This window comes from Camelus bactrianus, chromosome 8 (genome assembly GCF_048773025.1).
Source record: "Camelus bactrianus isolate YW-2024 breed Bactrian camel chromosome 8, ASM4877302v1, whole genome shotgun sequence".
NCBI lineage: Eukaryota > Metazoa > Chordata > Mammalia > Artiodactyla > Camelidae > Camelus > Camelus bactrianus.
In genome coordinates, this window is record NC_133546.1 from 7,973,265 (window position 1) to 7,994,825 (window position 21,561).

Sequence of the window (21,561 nt, forward strand, 5' to 3'; positions counted from 1 at the left end):
CCCAGCAGTGTGATGGGGCCCGCCTGGTGGGGTTGATACTGTGGTTGTGTGTGAGCAGCGAAGCCCAGTGCGATTCCGGAGCCTCCATTCAGGGAAGGCTCTCACGGGCCTGGGAGAGGAAACCCAGCCCCAGCGCCGCCACCCGTGCCTTCGTTGGTATTTGGACCGGGGCTGGGGTGGGAGGAGGGAGATGGCTGGCTGGGGCTCTGGCTCCAGCTAAGATACCCAGTGGACTCTCGGATATGAACGTACTCTGCAGGGAGTCCAGTCCCAGTGCTTAATTTGGCAGAACCAATGAGTTTTCAAATTTTGGCTCTTTGTTTTTGAAGGGGAAGAGGCCAGCATTTCCTATTGAATGGCAGGGAAGAAAGAGATCCCATTTCTTTTCCTCTTTTCTTTTTTCTCTTATCCTTCCACGCTGGCCTCTCTTTGTAGTTACCATCCTAATAACAATATTGTGCTTTCTAATAAACTTTTGAATAATTTCATTAGTACTTAACAAATTGGGAAAGGAAAGCAGTCTGACTGTTCTTAGTGAATTATTTTAATTCTTTAATTTTTTATTTTTTTTTTAAGCTTAGGCATAAACCTCTGTGAATCTGACGGTTTGGAGATTCTCAGGATGACTCAATATGCCTGTTTCATACAGTATTTAGACTTCTGCTCTAATCTGAAGCAGTAAAAGTCAGTCTTTTCAAAATCAGTGAGTGTGTTTTGAATTATCCCTTATGTTTCCATTTCAGTAGTAACTACACTTGGGATTTTCCAACTACTCCAGTCAGTTTTTAATTTAAACACTAAATGTGTGTCTGCCACTACCGATTGAATATGGAGTATTTATTGAAGAGACCACAAGCTTGCGCTGTTGTCCTTCTGACATATTTACCATCCATGACTTTTCATTAAAGAATACAGGTCTTATTTCTAGACTTCTGTAAATTTTTTTTTTAAGAAAACATTGTGCTATATGTGAGTTGAGGACTTTTGAATAGAATGCTTAACATATAATTGATGTACACAATTTCTCCAAATAAAATAAAAAAGAAAAGAACTCATAAAAAGAATAATTTCATGATTAACTTACTACTTACCTGTACTTTGGCCAGCCACTTAGCTTCTGCGAACCTCAGTTTTATCATCTGTAAAATGGGAGTTAAATAAGTTTTTACATGGAAAGAATGTTGCATAAAATAAACTGAGGCAAAGCTTATACTTATGAAATCCAAATGGTTTATCTTTAGATGCTGTAAGCTTTATTTCTTGTGTGCTTTTTTTTCCCTTGAAACATATTTTACAAACTTTTCAGTGCTACCTCTAGCTAAAATTAAAGATTTTAGTTCCTGAGTAACTCTAAACCAGATAAAGTTCATCGATAGGTCTTCCAAGGGAAACAGGAATGTGAAATAAACTTGAGTTATTTAGTAAAAAGGAATATTCTATCTTCTTTTCATCCTCTGTGTCTTCTAGTTGTCAGAATTCCCCTGTAGGCCACCTGGGTTCCTTCTTCATTTATTGAAGTCCTTTTATATGCCATTATGTGCTGGATGTCAGGACTGTAAAAATAAGACAAGTTTTTGCCTTGAAGAGATTCTCAGTCTAATAGGGGACTCAGATATGTAAATAAAGAATTGCAGTGTAGTATATGGTAAGTGTGGTAATAGAGATGCAGAAGATTGTGTGCCCTAGAGAGCCAGGGAAGGCCTCCCAGATGGTGGGATGCTTCAGTGGGTGTTGAGGGATGCATAGGAGCTCACCCATGCACAAAGGCAGAAGGGCATTTCAGGCAGAAGTGATGATCAGTTCTATTTTCCTTGGATTATGATTCACATTCCATTCCTCAAGTCTTTGACACCTATAGATACATGGTAATGCTGTTTTAAAGGAAATAGAAAAGTATATTAACATAATCTTTTTAATCAAATAAATTTGAGAAAACAAATCTTTAAAGAAAAATGAAAACTTTCTGACCTTGATCTAACTTTTACGAAGAAGGGAATAAATACCACTTGAGGATGAAACTACAATAACCAGCATATCAGATTTGCTTACGTTTTTGTTAAGTTTAAAGTCACTTTCCACAACCTGGTTTTCTTTTCTATTTTTGCCTGAGAGAAGTTCAAGCTTAAAACTGTATCAAAACTTGTCATATCAGATATTGTACACAATTGTTTTTACTTTAGGACAGGGTAGGGAAGGGCCACGTCTGGCTGTGGTCTGTGTATGGGCTGCCAGCTAGGATTGCTTTCTACAAGTTCAAAGGGCATTTTTCAAGACAACAAGAACAGTAATATGCAGCAGATGTCAAATATGGCCCACAAAGCCTAGAATATTTATTGTCTGGTCCTTCACCAAAAAAATTTGCCAACTCCTGCTTTAGGATGAAAATAATTGCTGTTAAGCCTTTGTTAAAACTTGCATATATTTACTGACTAACCTCATAGTATTTGGAAGCAGATCCACCCCATTGGTTCCAATTTTTAAAATTTTCTCAAAGTGCAAAGAATCTGGTTAGCCAGTGTTAGCTTGGACAGGTACCGTGAGTGTGGTCACCAAGGAGCAGGCATGGCTGGGGCTGAGGTCATGTTTTAGACGAGGCTGGGGTTCTGGCGGGTCTAGTTTCTATAGAGAAAGTGGTAGCATCTTATGTCACATTTGCTAAGCCATTGTATAATGACAGATTTCTGGCGTATGCTAAAAGAAAGCAACTTGTACCTGATGTTTGAGTTGGAAAGAGAATGTTATATAAATGAGTTGCTTTTTTATCACTGATCATTTAAAGTTAACTTTGACCTACTATTGTCTATATCTGGATGTCTGAGTGTAGGTGGTTTTATAATTCAGTCCCTACTTGAGTGAGACCACATTATCTAAGACCATAAACCATGATCTACCCCCATCCCTCCGCTGTCCACCCCTTACTGCTTTGTTTACTTCAACTTTCTCCCCACAACGTTTCTTTGCTTTCTATCTTTCCTGGCCACAAGCAAACTGAGAGGCCAAGTGGTCTGAGGGGAGGAAAAAGTGGCATTAATTGTCTCTTCTACAACAAACTTGAAATTCTTGTTTTATTGGCAAATAAATAGAGGCAAGGAGGATGTCCCAGTAGGTAAACATGCCTGCCTCTTAGCGGGTGATACTGGGCGAGCATCGCAACCTCCCTGAGCCCAACTTCCTCATCTGGAAACAGGATCCAAGAACCTGCCTGGGAGGTTCTGATGAGGCCCGTCGGGACAGCACCAGGGAGCTCCCGGCCCTGTGCCTGGCACCGTCTCTTTTCTCTGTCACCACAGAGGACAGAGCAAACACGGCCAACTCCACTTGTAACTACTGAATTGTAATCTGATTAAAAGCTTTCGTATCTCATGATGGGCATTCTTTTTTTTTTTTTTTCCTAACTTAGCCTAATAATGCAGTAGATTTAACCTCCCTTTTCTCCTGCTCCCATAGTGGAGACCACCACATCCCTCCGAAAAATTTCATTTGTTCATTCAACAGATAGAGTACATACCATGTGCTAGGTTTTCAGGTCCTGGGGATACTTGCGTGAACAGAAAGGGAGCGGCAGTACCTGCTTTCCAGAAGCCCGCACTGTGGTGGAGACGGATACCTGCTGTCAGGCAGGGCTGGGGCTGCGGGCAGTTCTCATCCCGGCTGTGCCAAGACGTAGAGCGCCTTTCTTTTCAGTGACTCTTTGGGTCAGGAGTTCAAACCACTGGGCAGAGTATGACATGGTTTTATTTTTTGTTTTTTGGTAAATCACTCTTGCATTGGACAATGAGCCAAAATGATGGTTCTCCCGGGACTTGTTTCCATGTAGGTTTGGTGACAAGTAGGTTGTCATTTGACATACCTGCTTGGATTCTTCCATCATGTCTCAGGCTTTGTGGTTCAGTGAAATGTATACTTTCTGAATAATATTTTGCCTGTTGCACCATTACTGCATCTATTGGTTTTTTGTAAAATAGGTCTTAGAAAGATATCTAACCTTGTTCCTCAGGTTTTTAAAGAGAACACTGAATCACAGATCACTTGGTAAAAGCTTAGAACATCAATTTTAAATTGGAACCACTTCTTTATGAAAATATATTAGTGTAGTATTCTTGTTACGAGGTTTCATTGCCTTTGTTAAATAATCATGGATGTTGCTGCTGGGGTGTTCAGGTGTCTGCTTACATGATACATTGCTGTTTGGGTGAGACACTTAAGTGGGACTTAGATGGGGAGATAAGGTGGGGAAAACTTCATGTTTATTAAGAAACTGAGCAAACAGAGCAGTTTGGAAATATAATGTAATAATGACAGAGCTGCAAAGGGCATTATGTGATTTGAACAAATCAACTCTAAAAAAGTTATTTTTGAGGCCATGGGGAACAACTGAATATTGGCTAAACTTTAAACGTTCAGGAATAGTTTTTAATTGTGTTGGATGTAATAGCAGTATGGTGGTTCTGTATGTACAGGTAACTTGTATGTATATAAGCTTGAAATAAATTTAAGTCCATTAGGGCTACATGCTGACCTTTCTACAAGTGAGATGATATATGATGGCCTTAAAATGTGCCAGCAAAAAAAAAAAAAAAAGCTTAAGTGGCAAAAAGTACTGAGTCAGGAATGCTAGAAGTTACTGTGTCGGAGCTGGATGGAGGGTCCACTGGGCTCACCTTGCTGTTCTCTTTGCTTCTGTGACTATTTCAAACTCTCCAAAATAAAAAGATGGTTTTCTAAAAGCACGTTATAGGGGTGAAAGGGAAAGATGCTGTCACTTTTTCGGGTCACCAAATCCGAGTCACTAGGGAGAGAAGGCGGGAAGGGACATCTCCTTCCCCTGGGATCTGGAGTCCTGGACTCGGGCTGAGAACTCGCTGCGGGAAGCCCCGCTGCCCGCTGCTGGGTCCTGGGGGGCAGTTCGCCATGGATCCTGGAGTAGAGCCGTAGTCTCTTGGGAGACCTGTGGTGTTCTGGTCAGATGAGTGACTGATTTAATCCCACCTGGGGCGTCTCACCCTCCACGCACGTCTTTTTGAAGGAGATCTCTACTCAGCATTGCCGTTGACTTGGAAACACACAGGACTGTTTGTTCCCAGCTAGGTCCACTATGACTGTATTCCCACGATTTTTTGTGTGTGGAGGGGGAGGGGGTACCCAGCTAGAAATAGGTCATTGTCTCAATAGCAGCATTCTCAGAGCTGAACATTGGAAGTGAGCACACTAAAGTGGGGGCATTACTCAGTGGAATTTTATGCAGCCGTTTTAAGAGATGAGTGTGCAGTCTGTGCTGTGCTGGGACTGCGGATGGGGTGGGAGGAGGTGAGACCTGAAGGAAATGCAGCAGACCGCGAGCTGCAGGGCTTGGGTGGGCGACGGGATGGCAGGCTGCTGCAGAGGGCGCGCCAGGTCTTCTTACTCCCCATCAAGTAATTATGTGCGTGATTGTGATACCATTCCGGGTGGAACCTACTTGACTGTGACAAAGTATAAATTAAAGAGGTTTTTGTTTTTAAACTTCCTATAATTTAGGAAACACAGGGTGGTTTGAAAGCATAAGTTTTGTTGAAATTGGCTTTTGTTGAAGACTTCTTGGTCAAGTTCAAATACACCTTGTCTAAGCTCCTTAGAGGAGAAATGTTCTTTAACACTGCAGAGTTTTCCAGCGAACGTGGCCTGTATTTGTGTGAGCGATCATATACACGGGACCTTAACTAGGGGCAGAGATTTATAAATGGCACAAGATTCAATGTGGCTTTTTTTTTATATGCCCTTCCCTAAAGCAACAGGTTAGTGAAGGAATTACTGTTATTTTGACATTTCCATTCTTTCATAGACTTTTCCCCCACCACGTTAGAAAACTCTTCACAGACTTCTAAATTTACAAAGAAAACAGTGCACTCCGGGTGGGTGATGAAGCTTAGTCTGTAGACCTCTCACTTCCTGTGCTTTATGAGCCTGGAATTAAGAACCACCGTGGCGTGTGACAGCCATCTTGGCCCTGTCCCTTTTCGTCTTTTATGGGATCCTAAGTTGGTGGATATAATTAACCTTCACTTTTCAGTGAACTCAATTGGTGCTGAAGTGTGTGTGATGCATCTAGTAAAACTGAAATGACATGTTACAGAAGCGGGACTTCACAGGCCCATTAGATAAGGAGAAAGTGAGCTTGAAAGATCATTTATTTTGCCAGAGAGGGGTCTAGATTATTTATGTTTCTGGAAAGGAACGGTTTCTTTCACAGAACGTAGCATTCTCTGATTCTGTATTTACCTTTTCTATGGAAAGTAGTGTCTAAGTGTTTTGGTTCAAATTTACACACAGGGTGTATGTCATTCCCAGTGTAGAAGCTGGTTCCTGCTTACAGGTACTCCCCAAAAACATCTTGAAAATCAACAGCCAGTAGGTATCAGGGATATAATTTTTATATGCCATTAGCGGAAAGTTTCCCCCAGTGTCACCCTGCAGCACAGACGTGGAACTTGGGTAAGAGTGATGATCCTTTCATTTGTCAGATGCCTGGAAGGCGGTTTCTTACTGACTCAGTTTCCTCCTTCGGAAAGCAGTGCCTCAGCTGGGGAACAGCGGGGAGACTCAGCACAAACTGTTCCCAGCCCAGGTTTAAAGCAGAGGAGGGAAATGACCCTCTTTTTAATGGGGCTGCTCAGACGGTTCCCTTCCAGCTCTAAGGTCATGATTTTCCCTAGTTCTAATGAGCACAGACAGGACTGGTTTGTCTGCTTTTTGTCGTGTTAAGCAGCCTTGGCTGACAGGAAGTGGGTCTGGGGGCAGGAAGTGGCTTAGTGGCTTCAGGGGCGAAAGGAGCTATTTATTTATTTAGAAAGACTTGAGATTTCATGTTCTTGAAATTACACGATGGACATTAGTGGATCTGGGCTCTTTGTTCACATATATTTATGTGTACCTTCATACAATTTTCACCCTGGAATTTGTAAATACAAACTTTTCAGTTCCAAAGTTTCAAATCATTGACTTGTATTGAAACATACAGCTTTAAAAATAACATTTAAGAGCTATACAAATATGAATTTTTTAGTAGCTGATTACCAGAAGTTAAGGAAATTACATAAACCTTTGCAAGCCTCAGTTTCTCAGCCTTTAGAAAAGGTAGTCAGACTGGGATAACTTTTTACCTCTCAGCAAGCAATACCCATCTATAGTCACCTCGAGAAACAGTTACCTTTCCTAGTTTAATTGCTCTGCTTAAAACAAATGCATTTATATAACATAAAAATAGGATATAAAATATAACATAGTTACCTGCAACATAAACGTTATTGGTAAATTCCAAGACCCAGCTTTCATGTTTGACTCTGCCCTGTTGTCCACAGCATACTAAGAATTTAGCTTTTACTCGTAGGCTTAGCCTATGGGGGTAGAGGAGAGCAGGTTGGAAAAGGAGATGAGTGTGGATTGTCGTGACTAACTCTAGGTTACCTTCCATACTCCTTAAACTGATGCCCAGCTCTCTGTAAGATGGAGAAGGTGCCTACCCCGTGGGGTTGTGACCCCCTGGGGACGGGAACTGGAAATTGTATTTACTGTTCCTTGGTTTATAATAGTCACATTGGCTCGTTTGACATTGAACTCTGTGGTTCTGCCCTTACTTTTTATTATCAGTTAGCACCTGGGCAGGCACTCATCAGTGGCTGCTTTTTTACACCTCCATGGAGAAGGATTGTTTGAATCCAGAAGGATAATGACCTAGCCTGAGGCACTTGATTGCGGTGGGTTAAGTTTCTTGATAGATAATTTGGAGTCATTCCCATGAACTGTCGGCACTGACGGATTCTCCTGCTGGGGAAATGAGCACTGTCACAAGGGATGGGGTATCCAGGACCCCGGGATGGACACCAGGAGACTAGGGAGCGGCTGACACAGGTCCCTCTCAGTGACTTTCGGAACCTCGTAGTCCCAGGAATAGCGTTACAGTCCATCCCGGATTCCTTGGGCGTGAGGAGTGACCGAGAACTACAGGCCAGCACTTTGACCTTAGGAGCTGTCACGAGTGGACCCTTGTCAGATCCAATATTTTATGATTTTGTTATTCCTATTACTAGGCAATAAAAGGCTGGTGTATTGTCCTAGTGTTGTACAGGTACATGGAAACTGAGTTAGAATATGAGTTTTGTATCTGTCTCGGTTTGTGCTGCAGACTGAATGATGCTGCACAAGATTCAAGCCAGTTTCTTCACCTTCCCTCTGTTTCTTCTTTAACCTTGAGAAAGAAGACGTTATAAAACGATGTGTTTTGGTTAATTTAAACTTAAGATACATAGGAGCTTGAGAGAAAGGAATAATAAAAAAGTTATCCACTGGTGGTCAGATTTGCCATAGGGTTATTTTATGAGTAAGGTAAGTTTATACTGTTTTTTAATACCTTCTCTAAAGGTCCGTAAACCTCAAGAAGTCTAGTGTTCAGAGCCAGAGCTTACACATGTATCCCTGAAATTTCTAACTATGAGTCCAGCTTGCCTTCGGGCACATGGTGGCATGTGACTACTGCTCTTGGCAGCATTTTCAAGAGAGACCATGGCCTCCCTCTTGACTGACAGTGGAGTTGATGCCTTTGCCAGTACAGGGTCAGGTTGATATGGACTTGACCCCATTTAGTGAAAAATTGTGTTTTAAGGACCACATTTCTGTTTTACTGGTTTTCTCTCTGAACAATAACATTTTAATATTTTGACATACTGGTTTTTATTTTGATTTCTCTATCCTTAAAAGAATGGTGTACAACATGGTGGCTTCTCAACTGGCTTTCTGGAATTAGAAGTTGAGACTTCTGCATGTGTGCTCACTAGGAACTAGATGTAAAATATGGTCATTGAATTTTCAGTGGCAACTGAAATTTGTTTATATAAACTGTTACTCAGAGCAGCATTGCACATTTAACTGAGACAGGCATTCATTTCATGTAATAGATAGAAACAAAATCCTCTTTAATGTATTAGCCATTCTGTGACAGCCTAAAAAGGGTGAGTGACATGGAGGGGGGAAGAGCTAAAACACGCAGAATCCACTCGCCTTTGGGGCTTCCCCACCCTGCCGTCTACATTGGCTAAAGTCACTAGTCTGCGTTTCTGCACTAAGCTGATTCAGGTTTGCTGAGTTAACGGTAATGTTTTACAGAGGTTAGTTATTTGTTAGCATTTGTGAATGACCACTGTGCGTCATAGCAAATGCTGTGATTTAAGTTGGAGCATTGTTCATAGACACTGATTTTTACCTAAAGATAAAGAGATCAGGATCCTAAAAGAGTACTAAAATAGGAGTCCACCTTTGGGATACAGTTTCATTAAGAAAAGCCCCTTTCTTTGTCTCTGCCAGGTGAGGTCTGTAACTGTACCCTAGGACTGAGCCAAAGTCTAGAGATATTTTCACATAATGAAGTATAAATAGTAGCAGTATTTAAATACATTCGTCTTGCCAAAAGGAGTTGTGGCTTTTTGCATGTTGGGGATACTAGTGTCTTCCTTGAGAGCAATGTCTGTCCAGGTGTGGCCTCGCCTGTGAGCTGGGCCCATCCCAGCCTCCTGAGTCAGTCTCTGGGCCTAGCGCCCAGGAAGCTGTTTCAACAAGCTCTCCAGGTACGTTTGCATGTTAAAGGTTGAGACCCACTAAAGCACTGAGAGCCCAGGAGAATGTGGCTGGCCGCATTTCCTAAGCGATTGCTCAGGGGCACCAGACGTCATGAAACATGCCTGGTGTTGCCCCGTTTCCTTGTGCAACAGGGGACGGGGCTCTGGAGGGATTTATGTTAACCCAAGAAAGTATAAAGGTAGTGTTCAGTTAAAAAACAATTTTGGGGGGAGGGGTACTGAAATTGAGTGCTAGGCTGTGGCATGCTCAGCACCCTTGGAGTTAAATGTGAGACAAACAATTCAGTTGCTGCTTAAAATTTAGGGGAAAGAACGTGATTTGCTGGGGAGAACCCTGAACAAGAGTCCAGGTTCTCCCCGCTGCCGCGCACGGTAGGGCAGTGCCTCAGGGCTGGTTCTTCATTTGTAAAGTGGAGGCGTCAGCTAGATTTCACGGCCAGGATTACTTCTGACTTCAGGAGAGAGTCAGCGTGGGAGTGGAGGAGTCAATGTTTTCTACTGTGTTCGCATCAATTTGGCAGCTGGTACCTTCTTACTGAACATAGAATCTTTTCATTTGCAACTTAACTGAAACAGTAAGCTTAAATTGAATTTTAGTTTTAAAAAATTCATCTTCTTTCATCTCTGCCCCTAAAGTTTTTTTTTCTTTTCAGTTTGAATACCAAATTGACTGTAGTCCAGCGCCAATGACTTATTTTTCAGCTGTTTCATATTTACAGTCACTAAAGCAACAGGGCAAGTATTAAGATGCTCAACCCAGATGGCCATCAACAGTGAACGGAGTAGGGAAAGGGTATAGCTCAGCGGCAAAGCACGTGCTTTGCATGCGAGAGGTCCTGGGTTCAATCCCCAGTACCTCCATTAAAATAAATAAGTAAATAAATAACCTAATTACCTCCCCCCTCAAAAAAAAAAAAACAGTGAATGGAGAGACGAAAGTGGTATCTCTGGATGGTGAAGTATTGCTTGGCAATAAAAAAGGAATGGCATGCTGATACATGCTACAACCTGGGTAAATCTTGAAAACATTATGCTAAGTGACAGAAAGACGTCTCCAAAGACCACAAGTTATATAATTCTGTTAGTGTGCAGAATAGGGAAATCTATGGAGACAGAAAGTACTTCTTGGTTGCCAGGGCTGGTGGGGAGGGAGCAATGGGCGTGACTGCTCCTGGGCGTGGAGTGTCTTTTCAGGGTGATGAAATGTTCTAAAGTTAGACAGTGGGACTGGTTGCATAACTCTGTGAAGTTGCTAAAAACCACTGAATTGCACATTTTAATGGGTGAATTTTATGCTATGTGAGTTACATTTCAGCAAAGCCATTGTAAAGAGTAATGACTCAGGGATGAAAATCAAAATACAATATTGTCTCAATAATTATTAAATTAAGTGAGCCAAAATAGCATCTGAAAAAGCTTTTGTAATTTGCTTCACTTGTGAGAATTTTTCCTCGTCCTCCTCCCCTGCTTTTCTCCCCCATTTGTGGGAGAAGGTTTCCTGTACTACTTCCTGTCAGAGCCTTTCTAGGTATTTGGAAGGTCTTATCCAAATATTTGAAAGCTGCAGAAGTTGCTGAGTGGCACCTTTGGAAGAAGGCTGGAATGTTGGAAAAAGCATTGACATTTTAAATGATTATGAAAGGTTGGGCTCTCAATATAATCTTGGTGGTGCTTAGACAGTTCTCCTCAGACTAATTTTTGAGTAAATGCGGGTGTGGTAATCTAAGGATTAATCTGTTATCATTGCATCCATGGCCTGAAATTCAAACATTTGAACCTCCTTGTCTTTGAATGGGTTTCCTGATTCCTGAGTACATGGGAACATCACTGCAGACTTTCCCCTGTAGTGTTCTGGCTACTAAAATTAAACCTGATTGGTTTGTCTAAGAAGATGTAAAATGGTTGTCTGTAAAGTTTGTGGAAGAATTGGTCTCGAGCTTTTCCCTCCTGTCTTGGTCTTCAGGATGGTGTGGATTTATTCTGTGAAAAGTATGATTGGAGAGGTAATCTTAAACCACCTTTCAAGTATTTCAGGAGGAAGTAGACATTTCTCAAAGGAAAAATTACATAACTAGATTTATTTACCAAAATGAGGGAAATAATGAAGGGGATAATTTGTCAGCAAAAATTCAGCGATCATACATGGGTTAGAAGTAAAATGTGGTTGGTATTTTATTGTCAACTCGGTATCTTTTCTTCATCTCTCAGATTCTTGGAAGGCATTTTAGATACCATTTTGATAAAATTAAACTAAGATGACTCAAAAATCATGTTTTCCAAAGTGTATTTTGAAAAATGCTGGTCCTTTGGGATAGTCCATGGAAGAAAACTTTCGTGGGCAGAACGATCTGGGAAACCTAGGCTAAGGCACCTTGCTGACATTTCACAATGTGCATCAATGTGGCAAAGCCGCTCAAAGCCTTTCAGTTAAAGAAAAAAGAAAGAGAACCTTAAGCTATGTGACCTCAAAATACTCCCTCCCCTGCCCCCCATGTGTCACCTCTGTGTCCCTCTCTCTTTAAATTCAGATCATTTTGCAGAAACTGCACAGCCACTCATTTGGATGGTATCAGAAGCCATTCAAATAATTAAGTTACAGAATGTTAGAGTTGGAAGTTCTTTTACAGATAAAATTGCTCCTAATTACTTCATTTTACAAACGAGCAGGAAAGTGGCCTCCTTCAGACTGGGGGCCCCCTGGGGCTGGTGCTGGGGCTGGGATGGCCGGGGTGCCAGGCCGAGGGGTCCTGCCCACCACCTGCTGTCAGGCCCGTGTTGGTAACTGCTCAGCTGCCGGGGGATGAGCAGAGGGGATGGTCGATTTGTTTCGTTTTAATAGGGTGAACTGTTACTGAGTTTATTTTAAAAAAAAAAAACAGATTGGGGTTTAACAACTTTAATTCTCTTTTTTTATTGGAAAAAGAGATGCAGTTGCATTGAAGCAATAAAACCTGGACTGTTGAGTTACATCCCCCCTCCTCGGAAATGTGAAAACAGGTGTGAGCTTCTCCTTTGTCCGTGAAAACAGCCTAACAGCCTCCTGGCAGGCTGGTCATAGTGTCACGTAGCTCTTTTCTCATGAGTCTTCCCATTCCGTGCGGCGCGCCCCCCTAAGGAGGAGCCATCTCGCTGTATTCCCAGAGCTCCAGCTCTGATCGCACATCCAGCATCTCACCTTGGGCCTTTGGACTCTGGGCCCAGCGTTTCAGAGCTGGAAAGGACCTTGGACCACCTAGCCAGACCCTCTCTTTGCTGATCAGGGGGAGCGAGTCCTCAGCAGGTCACAGCACCAGGGCTCGGGCCCAGGCCTCTGGGCCCCCATGCTCTTGCCCACTGTCAGGGATCCATGCATTTGGCTTTGAGATCACTTGAGTGGCTTTAAGAAATACAGGTTCTTGGGCTGAGGCCCAGGAACTTGGGTGTTTGAAAAGCTGCTCTGGGGAATTCTAATTGTTAGTCCCACTCGGGAACAGCTGAGTGTGTGACAGCTATCTGAGGTCCACCTATATTATGTCATAAGCAGCAGCCCCACCCGACTCTACCCCACCCCCTTCCCCACGCCGACACCCCTAGCATCGGTGCCCCCCAGGAGGCCCTGATTGGTGTTTGTGGAGGGAGTAAGCCCCCCAGGCATGCCCAGTGCCCACCAGCTGGGGCGGGGGAACTGCAGAAGATGAAAGCTGTTACGGTCATCTGAGTATAACGTGGCAGTTTTGAGCTGAACACACCCACGATAAGAATAGCAAATAGAATTTTTAAACAGGTAGATTATTAATCAGAGGGAGAATAGGGATTGTTACAATCAGCTGTTTATCATTTTCATTAGCTAAGGCAAAGGTAGGTTTCGGGTTGAATCCTGATATTAAATAATACATGTGTTATATGTAGTCAGGTGGGCCGGTGCAGACGCCTGCAAAACTCCAGTCATTCTATTCAGGAAGAAGAAGAAGTGCATGGCGTTTTGCTTAAATTTAAGAAGTTTTTCTGGCCAGTTTTAAGAGTTCTTTTTTAGGAATTAAAATTAAATTCATTCCTGTTTTTGTTTTTACGGAATTTGTCTCTTGCAAAAACTGATAGTCTAGTAATAGATCAGAAATTTACCTCTTATTGAACTGAAAACATCGCTAACTATCAGGCAAAAAAGAAAAATTTTTCTGCTAAATATGGTGAGTGTGAAAAATACACAAATATTCATTAGAACTTCATTTTTCTCAAGGGGTTCAGACATCTTCAATACCAGGTTTTGTGTCTAAGATAACATTATCTCACTCTACAATTCTGACCCAGTATATACAGCTGTAGAAAAACCTCGTTTTAACTATGAGAGTGCTAATGTAACTCCCACATCTGAACTGAACTTGCGAGCTCCTGTCGCAGCGGAGTGTGATTTTAGGGTTTAGCACTTCAGAACTCTTAACTACAGCTTTGCGCCGCAGCTTCAAATGGAGTAGCGTTTGGAGGGGAGACATGATTTATTAAATTATCATCCACACCAACCACATGGGTCTTTGTGTGTATGTAAGGGGTCGGGGTGGGGGGAACATGAGCAGAATTAAACTTTAATCACCACTGCCCCCTCCAAACAAAGCAGAATATTAGAAAGAGTTTTAGTATTTTGACCAGCCTGGGATAAACACTGCCCTTCTGGGGGTAGACTTTAAATGACTAACTGCATACTATAAGCACACCTACGCCGCACGTTACTGTGGGATTTTTCTGCCTTCAACGAATGTGGCCTTTGATAAAAGGGGGAAATAGCAAGACAATAAAGATTGCAAACCATGCACTTTTCTCCAGCCTTTGCATGTGGTTTGGGTTTGTATGTTTAAAACCGTGGACCCTCCGTCTTTTTGTGGCGCCATCCTCACATTTATTGTGCATAACCATATAATCCCGTTTTATTTCTGCAGCACCATTGCAAACACAAGTTCTAGCTTTCATCCAAGTGCACATCGAGTTCACTAAAAACAATTGATTACCATGGAAACGTAACAGGATAAGAAAAAGGAGAGTTGGGATTTAGATGTTTCCTTAATATGCCAACGGCTGATTTCTTTTAAAGCCCCTGGATAAGTGGACCAAAACATGAATATAAATGGTCCTGTCATCTGAGTAAATGTTTCATTTTCAACGTTGATGAAAGTATATTGTATTTCAGTACATTATTAAAGATCTGTAAAGCTTAAAAGAACCTTTATAGTCCTTCTAAACATGGAACTGTTTAACATGCTACTGATTAAGGCAGGGCCATGCTGTGGTCCTTTTCAGGGTGGGAGCCCCCCTTTCTCCCAGAGGGCATTTGGAAGTGTGTGGGTATGTGTGAGGTGTTGGTAAGGTACTTTTAGATGACTGGGGACATCTGTGTTTAGTGGGTGGGTTCAGGGATGCTAAACATTCTGCAGTACTTGAGATAGTCTTGCAGAGAGCTCCTGCTGCCCAGAGTGCCGGGGCACCCCTAGTGAGAAACACTGGGAGAGTTAACAACTCATCAGGTGTCACTCACGCCAGGTCCCGCAGGGCAGCTTGGCTGTGGATCGTTAACGTGTTCGAGTGTTTAGATTTCATGAGTTCTTCCGTCTCAACCTCAATCTCAAGGTTGGAGAGCGTGCACTGTATATGAAATACACATATATCGACTAAACTTAACTTGGAAATAAAGCAACAAAAAAGTACTAAAATAAGGATATTTAACAAATCCCCGAAGCAAAACACATATTTCATATTTGACCAGAATAATGCAATTGAGCTTCTTGATATAGAAAATAATTAAAAAGCACCCTAGATGGGCAGAAATAAATACAAAAATATATAAATGATAGAAATTTAATGCAAATATGAGACGTGAGACATAGAAACAAGGATAATTTTCCATAGAATGAGATAACTTTATATGCCTTAAAGTCTTACAGAAGTAGGAAAATATTAAGATTATGTAGAATTGTCAAAATTTCAGTTTTAAGAATAATGTATATTTGCCAAATAAATTAATATCAGGAAAAAGATTATAAAGTGTGAAAGAGTATACACGTGTATTGATTAAAATTACCTTGATTTTTTAATTTTAGGGGGTGTCTGCAAATGAAAATTTTGGTGCACCCCCAAATCAGAACTGGAACTTGCTCCTTGGGACAGGCTGGTCGGCCGCACAATGGGGGAAAAGCCTGCTGTCTCCCGCTGTGGGTCCCAGCCTTGCTGGTGCCTGCAGTGCGGGAAGGACTCAACCTGCTCTCCAGGCACGCCGGCTTTGTCTGAGGCTATATGCCAGACTGCGTGACCGCCCGGGGGTGTTGGAGCACAGGGAAAGACGTCTGCGGAGAGACCAGACCGGGTAAACTTGGCCAGGTGTCTGGTGTCAGGGCCACTGATGCGTCGTCCTGTGATGGGGGGTGCAGTTGACGCAGGCTGTGCGGGCCGTCTGCATACGCTCAAGTTTTAAGAAGTTCACTTTACACACTATTGGCTTGTTACATCCAACCTCAGCAAAATTATTTCTTTTACTGGCGATTTGCTTTTTCAGAGTGTGTACTTGCAGTCAAATATGAACCTGATTCAGAACCTTAAAATAGTTTTTTCTAAATTCCTGTTAATCAGTTTGCAAAATGGTTAATAATGGTGTGATGGTTACTTTTCAGTATTAATGATTAGCTTTGGTTTCGGGAGGTGACTTTTTTTCTTGGTCCTCAAATTTAAAGGAGGTGATCGAGATTGTAGAAATTAGAGTCTGAAATCTCTTACGCATGAACCTCTGGTCTTTTATATTAACCTTAACCAGGGTAGTGGCATTTGTTACAAATTATTTGGTGGTTCAAAATCTGAATCGGTAAGTAACAGAGAAAGAAAAACGCATCTAAGGCCAGCCCCTCCCACCCCCCCGTTAGTTTTGAGTATGATATTCATTGTGGGCTTACGAGTGTAATTTGGGGCTGTGTTTGTTACAGAATATTGGACTTTGGGGCCGCTTTTTGCACCCCTAATGTGTGCCCTTGGAGCTGTAATTGAGAGAGGAGACTTGCTTTATCTTGTGCTTCCTAACAACCATTTTATGATCTCTTTAAAATATTGCTGGCAGGAAAAGGAAGAAACTTAGGTTTTTGTATTTTAATATAATTGAAGAATCTGAAATATGCCCAGTCTTACTTCTCAGTAATCTTCAGTTCTTTAATTTGTAGACTGAGATTAGATTGGAGGGGAAACTTTATTTAAAATCTGGAAGATTACGCCTCACTTCTCCATGCAAGTTGTATCAGTCAGAGAACCTTTTAGATATACTGGATGTATATAAGTGTCTCTCAGTCATCACAGTCTTGAGTGCTAGGACAAAAGTGACTCTGAAGACTAATTTTTGTTCAGCAGAGTATCTAGACAAGGCGTGACACACATTCAGAACTCACTGCACGTTAATTCTTACATCAGGAAGCTAAGTGTTAACACAGTTAATCTGTGTCCTCATTACATTTATATCGGTGTTGGGAAGAATTTGGAATATGTGTCTATCCAGCTAGTTATAAAATTCACTTGAAAAGTGAGAAGCAAGCATTTCTTAATATTAAGCATTATAGTTGCTGTGCTGTTTTGGGGGGGATAGTGATATTAAAGTGGCTAGATGTGTGTTTTTCCTATGTTAGTAAATTCTGGGTTTTCTCAAGTGATAAATTTGAAAATTACCTTGAAATAAAAATTTTTAAACAGTCAACTGTGTGGCAACATTGGAGACGGTTTTCAGGTCCCCCCGTTACTACCGCCTCAGCTTCTTGTGACCTTACTGTCCTAGTAATGCTGACGTTTTTGCGTTTTACATTCATCTGTTGTCTGGATAGATCTCACCTGTAGCGTTTTGCTTCCTATGTTTTTTAATTTTCAAAGCAATTTTCCATGTTTCTACTATCTTCATAATTACCGTTTCAAACTACTCCAAAATATTCTGTCCTCTTTGATGTGTCTGGAGTCATTTAGCCTTTTCTCTCTTCACTATTTAGGTGGTTCTCAGGTTGCCGTAAACATTCTGCTCTGCAGACCCTTCTCTCCCCTCCTTGTACTTACTGACTTGGTATGAAGGCTCTGTGGCTGCCCACTTGGTGCCTCACTTAGCTGTTTTAAGGGTCAAAATGAGATGGTATATGGAAAAATATATTAAGTTATCAAAGTATTTTTGTAGAAAAACAGCTTAGACCTAAGCGTGAGTGTGCTTTATTAAAGCCATGAGGGTGCATATTTGAATCCAAACTGTGCACACTGCAGAACTCTTCATCTGGGGCGTGTGTGGTGTGTGTGTATGTGGGGGAGTGTGGTGTGTGTATGTGTGTGCAGTAGGGTGGGAGGTGGTATGTTTGCTGGGGTGTGTGGGGTGAGTGTGTGTGTGTGGTGGGGTGGGGGTGTGTCTGTGATGTGGGGGGTGGGGGGCGGTGTGGGGGACATGGGGTGGTGGGTGTGTGGGGGGTGTGCTGCCTGGATGGGAGTGGATGTGGAGTTGGTACATACTCTTGCCACGTTGCTCAGACCTTTGAGTTGAAATGGAAAGCCCTGGAGATTATTAAAAGAACGCTCAGTTAAGTATAGTTTGTTTTGTTCTGTTTTCCAGATCAATGTCCGAGTCACCACCATGGATGCGGAGCTGGAGTTCGCCATCCAGCCAAATACAACAGGAAAACAGCTCTTTGATCAGGTTGGTCTCTGTGAACCTGAGAGAATTCTCAATTAGAAAAAAAATTTTCCCAACATCCGAATAATTTTGTTTGCCAAGCACATTTATGGCCATGGTCTGCCACTGGCTCCTCCATGTGGAGTGGGCCTTTCCCCACCGCAGCATCACGTCGTTGGACACACTCTTGGGTGGAGCCGGGTCCACAGCCCCAGGAAGGAGTCTGGGGGCTGCTGTGGGATCTCGACCAGCCAGTGCCTCACCCAAAGCTCTGGCTGCCGGCTGTCCCGCCAGGTCACCATGGTTTCCAGGGGGACCAAGGGACTCAGCTGAGCTGGCTCCCAGGTCAGCCGATGCTTCTGTCCTGAGTGGGGTCACTGAGAGGTCCTGAGAGGCCCAGCCATTGGGGGAGTGGGGAACTCATCCTACCAGCAGACCTGCCAGTTGGAGTGTGTGCTGATCAGGAACCCGGGAGGCAGAATTTGGCAGGTATAGAAGCTTTAGGTCACACACACCCCAGTGCGTGATCGGGTCTCCCTTCAAACTGAAGGTGAGCCCAGGCAGGTGGATACCCCCCAGCTGGAGCCCCAGGCGCCAGGGCCCCAGCGCGGAAGCCTCCAAGGGTGGGTGCAGACAGGGCCTCCGCCCTCCCTGTGCTGTTATTTTGAGGCCATTCCCTGGCTGGGCCTCACCCAATGAGGATAGAGACATTTACTGCCCTGGGTGGGGCTGGACTTAGGGTGAAAATCTAAAGGTTCCTCCTGCAAGATAATCCCAAAGTAAGTGAACCGGGGCGGGGGGCAGGAGGAGGCCTGGCTGGGTCAGCTCTGCCTGCAGCCGCTCGGCCCCCACTCGGCAAAGTCTTTGTAAACGAGTGGGGGCTGTCTTCTGAGCAGATTTTTAAAATGGGAGACGGAAGCTCTGTGTCAGGGTAGTTAGGCATTTTTGGTGTCCGATGTATCATCCATTCGGCTTCCCTTACTTCTAGATTCTTCTCAGGTGTGGCTTTTCAATAGCAGGGGCTGTTGAAGAGTTTGCATTATGTACGCTGCAGGATACTGATTCCTTATGTCTTCTGAGGTCCTTGTCTCTGCTATTGGAGGGCCCTTTGTGGGGCTGGGGAGAGGAAGAGGCTCGCCCTGGTGTCTCAAGGCACCTTACCTGCCAGTTTCAGTTCCACACACTCTTCTGACCGCACGTACGTGCTGGGCGCTGAGCTGCACACCTCACGTGATGGTCTCAGCTTCCTGATCCCGGCGCCGTGTTGACAGAACTGCACGTGTTCCTCAGTGCTGAATAATTGTATCTAGTTCAGTATTTGCATTGGTTTTGAGCCAAGTATTTTTCTAATATGAGATTAGCTGTTCGCCAGTAACGTGGAGCTATGGGTTAACAGGTGTACAGAAATGGACCCTGCACTCAGTTGTGGACCCACAACTGTTTTAAAAATGCTAAATAAATACATAAATCCAGTCCACGTGCCAAGTTTTGATAAGTTCAGCCCCTGAATTATTCTGAAGCTCATTAGCCCCTCTCAGCCATCCTGGGCCAGCGCGCAGTTACTGCTGTTCCCCACCACAGAGAACAGTCCCTGCATCCGCGTGCTAAGGGGCGGTCTCATGGTAACCACCCTTCCCAGGCCGTCTTTCCCGCCTGAAACTCAGCCAGCTTCTGAGATGGGTGATGAGGTTCCACCCCCAGCCAGAGTCCAGAGAGATGAAAGTCATAGCCGACAAAAAGATTCCTTCCCTCCCTCCCTTCAGTGACAGGACCTAGGTCACCAGGTCTCTGAGAGAGATGTGTTTCCTGCTGAGAAACACTGCACGGTCTGAGAACGTGGAGGTGGGGGCAGACCGGGCACCTGGCTCGGTCTGTCTGTTATAACTGGGAGCCCGGGGCTCGGGGAGGGAGGGAACCTCGGGGCCGTACAGCGAGCTCGTGCCAGAGCAGAGGTTGGCTCCATCTGTGTTACACTTCACTCTGAAGATCCATTCATTTCTCCTTCTGAGGTAGCTGTGATGTGAAGGTCCTGTCCTCACCTGCACCGCCCCTTCACCCCTCAGCCCCTCTGGGCATGTTACTTCCTGACACCTGCTAAGGGCTGTGGGCTGCACAGGACTCTGCATCCTTTCTCTGTGCTGCCATCTGATACCCTTCTAGGTCTTGGAAGCTCATTCACAGACCAGACTGCCAGTCACTAAAACGTGGTTTTTAAATGAATTAGGTTGGAAGGTAGGTAGGTCAGTCTGTCCCCGTCTCTCCCCTCTGATTCCTTAAATCTCTTCTGCAATAAATGTCCCCCAGCCCCTGCCCAGTGCTGTCACTTTGTCTGTGGCTAGATTCTAAGCCAAGGCTCCAGTGACAGAGGCCGGCCACCCCGCGGTGCCCTGGGTTCCTGGAGGGGCCGCGTTGCTTTCCCACCCCTGAAGCCGCTGAGCTGGGGGAAGGGAGTTCTGCCCTGTGACTCTGTGCCCATTGTTTTCATCATCAAAAAGTAGCATTTTCCAGCTGTTACTGGAGATTAAGTAGACACATCCCTGCCTTTTCCTTTCCAAAAATCTGCCACTTAAAACAGGCAGAAATGAAGGACTAGTCCCCACACCTGTTCACATGTGCTCCGTGCAGCGTATCAGCTGTAGGTGAGGAGGGACGCTGAAGGGACCGTGAGGTGTGTGTTCTAGGGACGCTGGGTTTCCCTCGTGGAGAGGGCTGGTTGGTTTTTAAAACGGCCTGAAGAAAGGAAGGCTGTTGAATTCTGCTGTGTTGTTTTGGGGAATCCATAGGGATAGAAATAGGGCTTTGAAACACGCTGAGGACAGTCATCCTGGAAACGGAAGATTCATGCCCTAAAGATACATGGCAGATTGGGGCACCCAAGACAGGCCTCCACCGAGGGAGTGAGGCTCCTGCTTTAGGTCCGTGGCATGGCTCCAGGGTCCAGCCTGCCCTGTGAGAGGGGGCTGGTCACGGGGATGCAGACAGAGATGAGGAATCTGGGCTGTGGCACTGAGATCAGCAAGGCCTGACAGGGATGGAGGAGCCAAAGGGACCAGAACTCATTCAGGACTGGTTAGACCCAGCCTGAGGCTACAGTTGGGTGGATGGAGTGGAAAGGCTAGACCAGAAAGGTAGAATTGCTTACGTATGTGGGGCCTCCTAGTGTAACTTTGAAACAACACGAAGAGGAAAGCAGGGCAGTTTTCACACCCAGATGTTGAGATGGAGATTTGTGCAGAGTTAAGAAATTAGCAGGATTGGGTGCAGAACACCTGGCGTTTGAATCTGCTTTCTCCACACGAGATGCTGTAAAAACTG

General features: G+C 43.9%; 1 protein-coding gene across 1 annotated transcript in view; it reads left to right on the forward strand.

Annotated features, from left to right (window-relative positions):
• EZR (ezrin) overlaps window positions 1-21,561 on the forward strand; it is a 46,693-nt gene that overhangs the window by 6,303 nt on the left and 18,829 nt on the right. Inside the window, exon 3 of the mRNA XM_074368071.1 lies at window positions 18,187-18,270. Within this exon, the coding sequence (XP_074224172.1) occupies window positions 18,187-18,270 (84 nt within the window). The remainder of the gene's footprint in view (window positions 1-18,186; window positions 18,271-21,561) is intronic.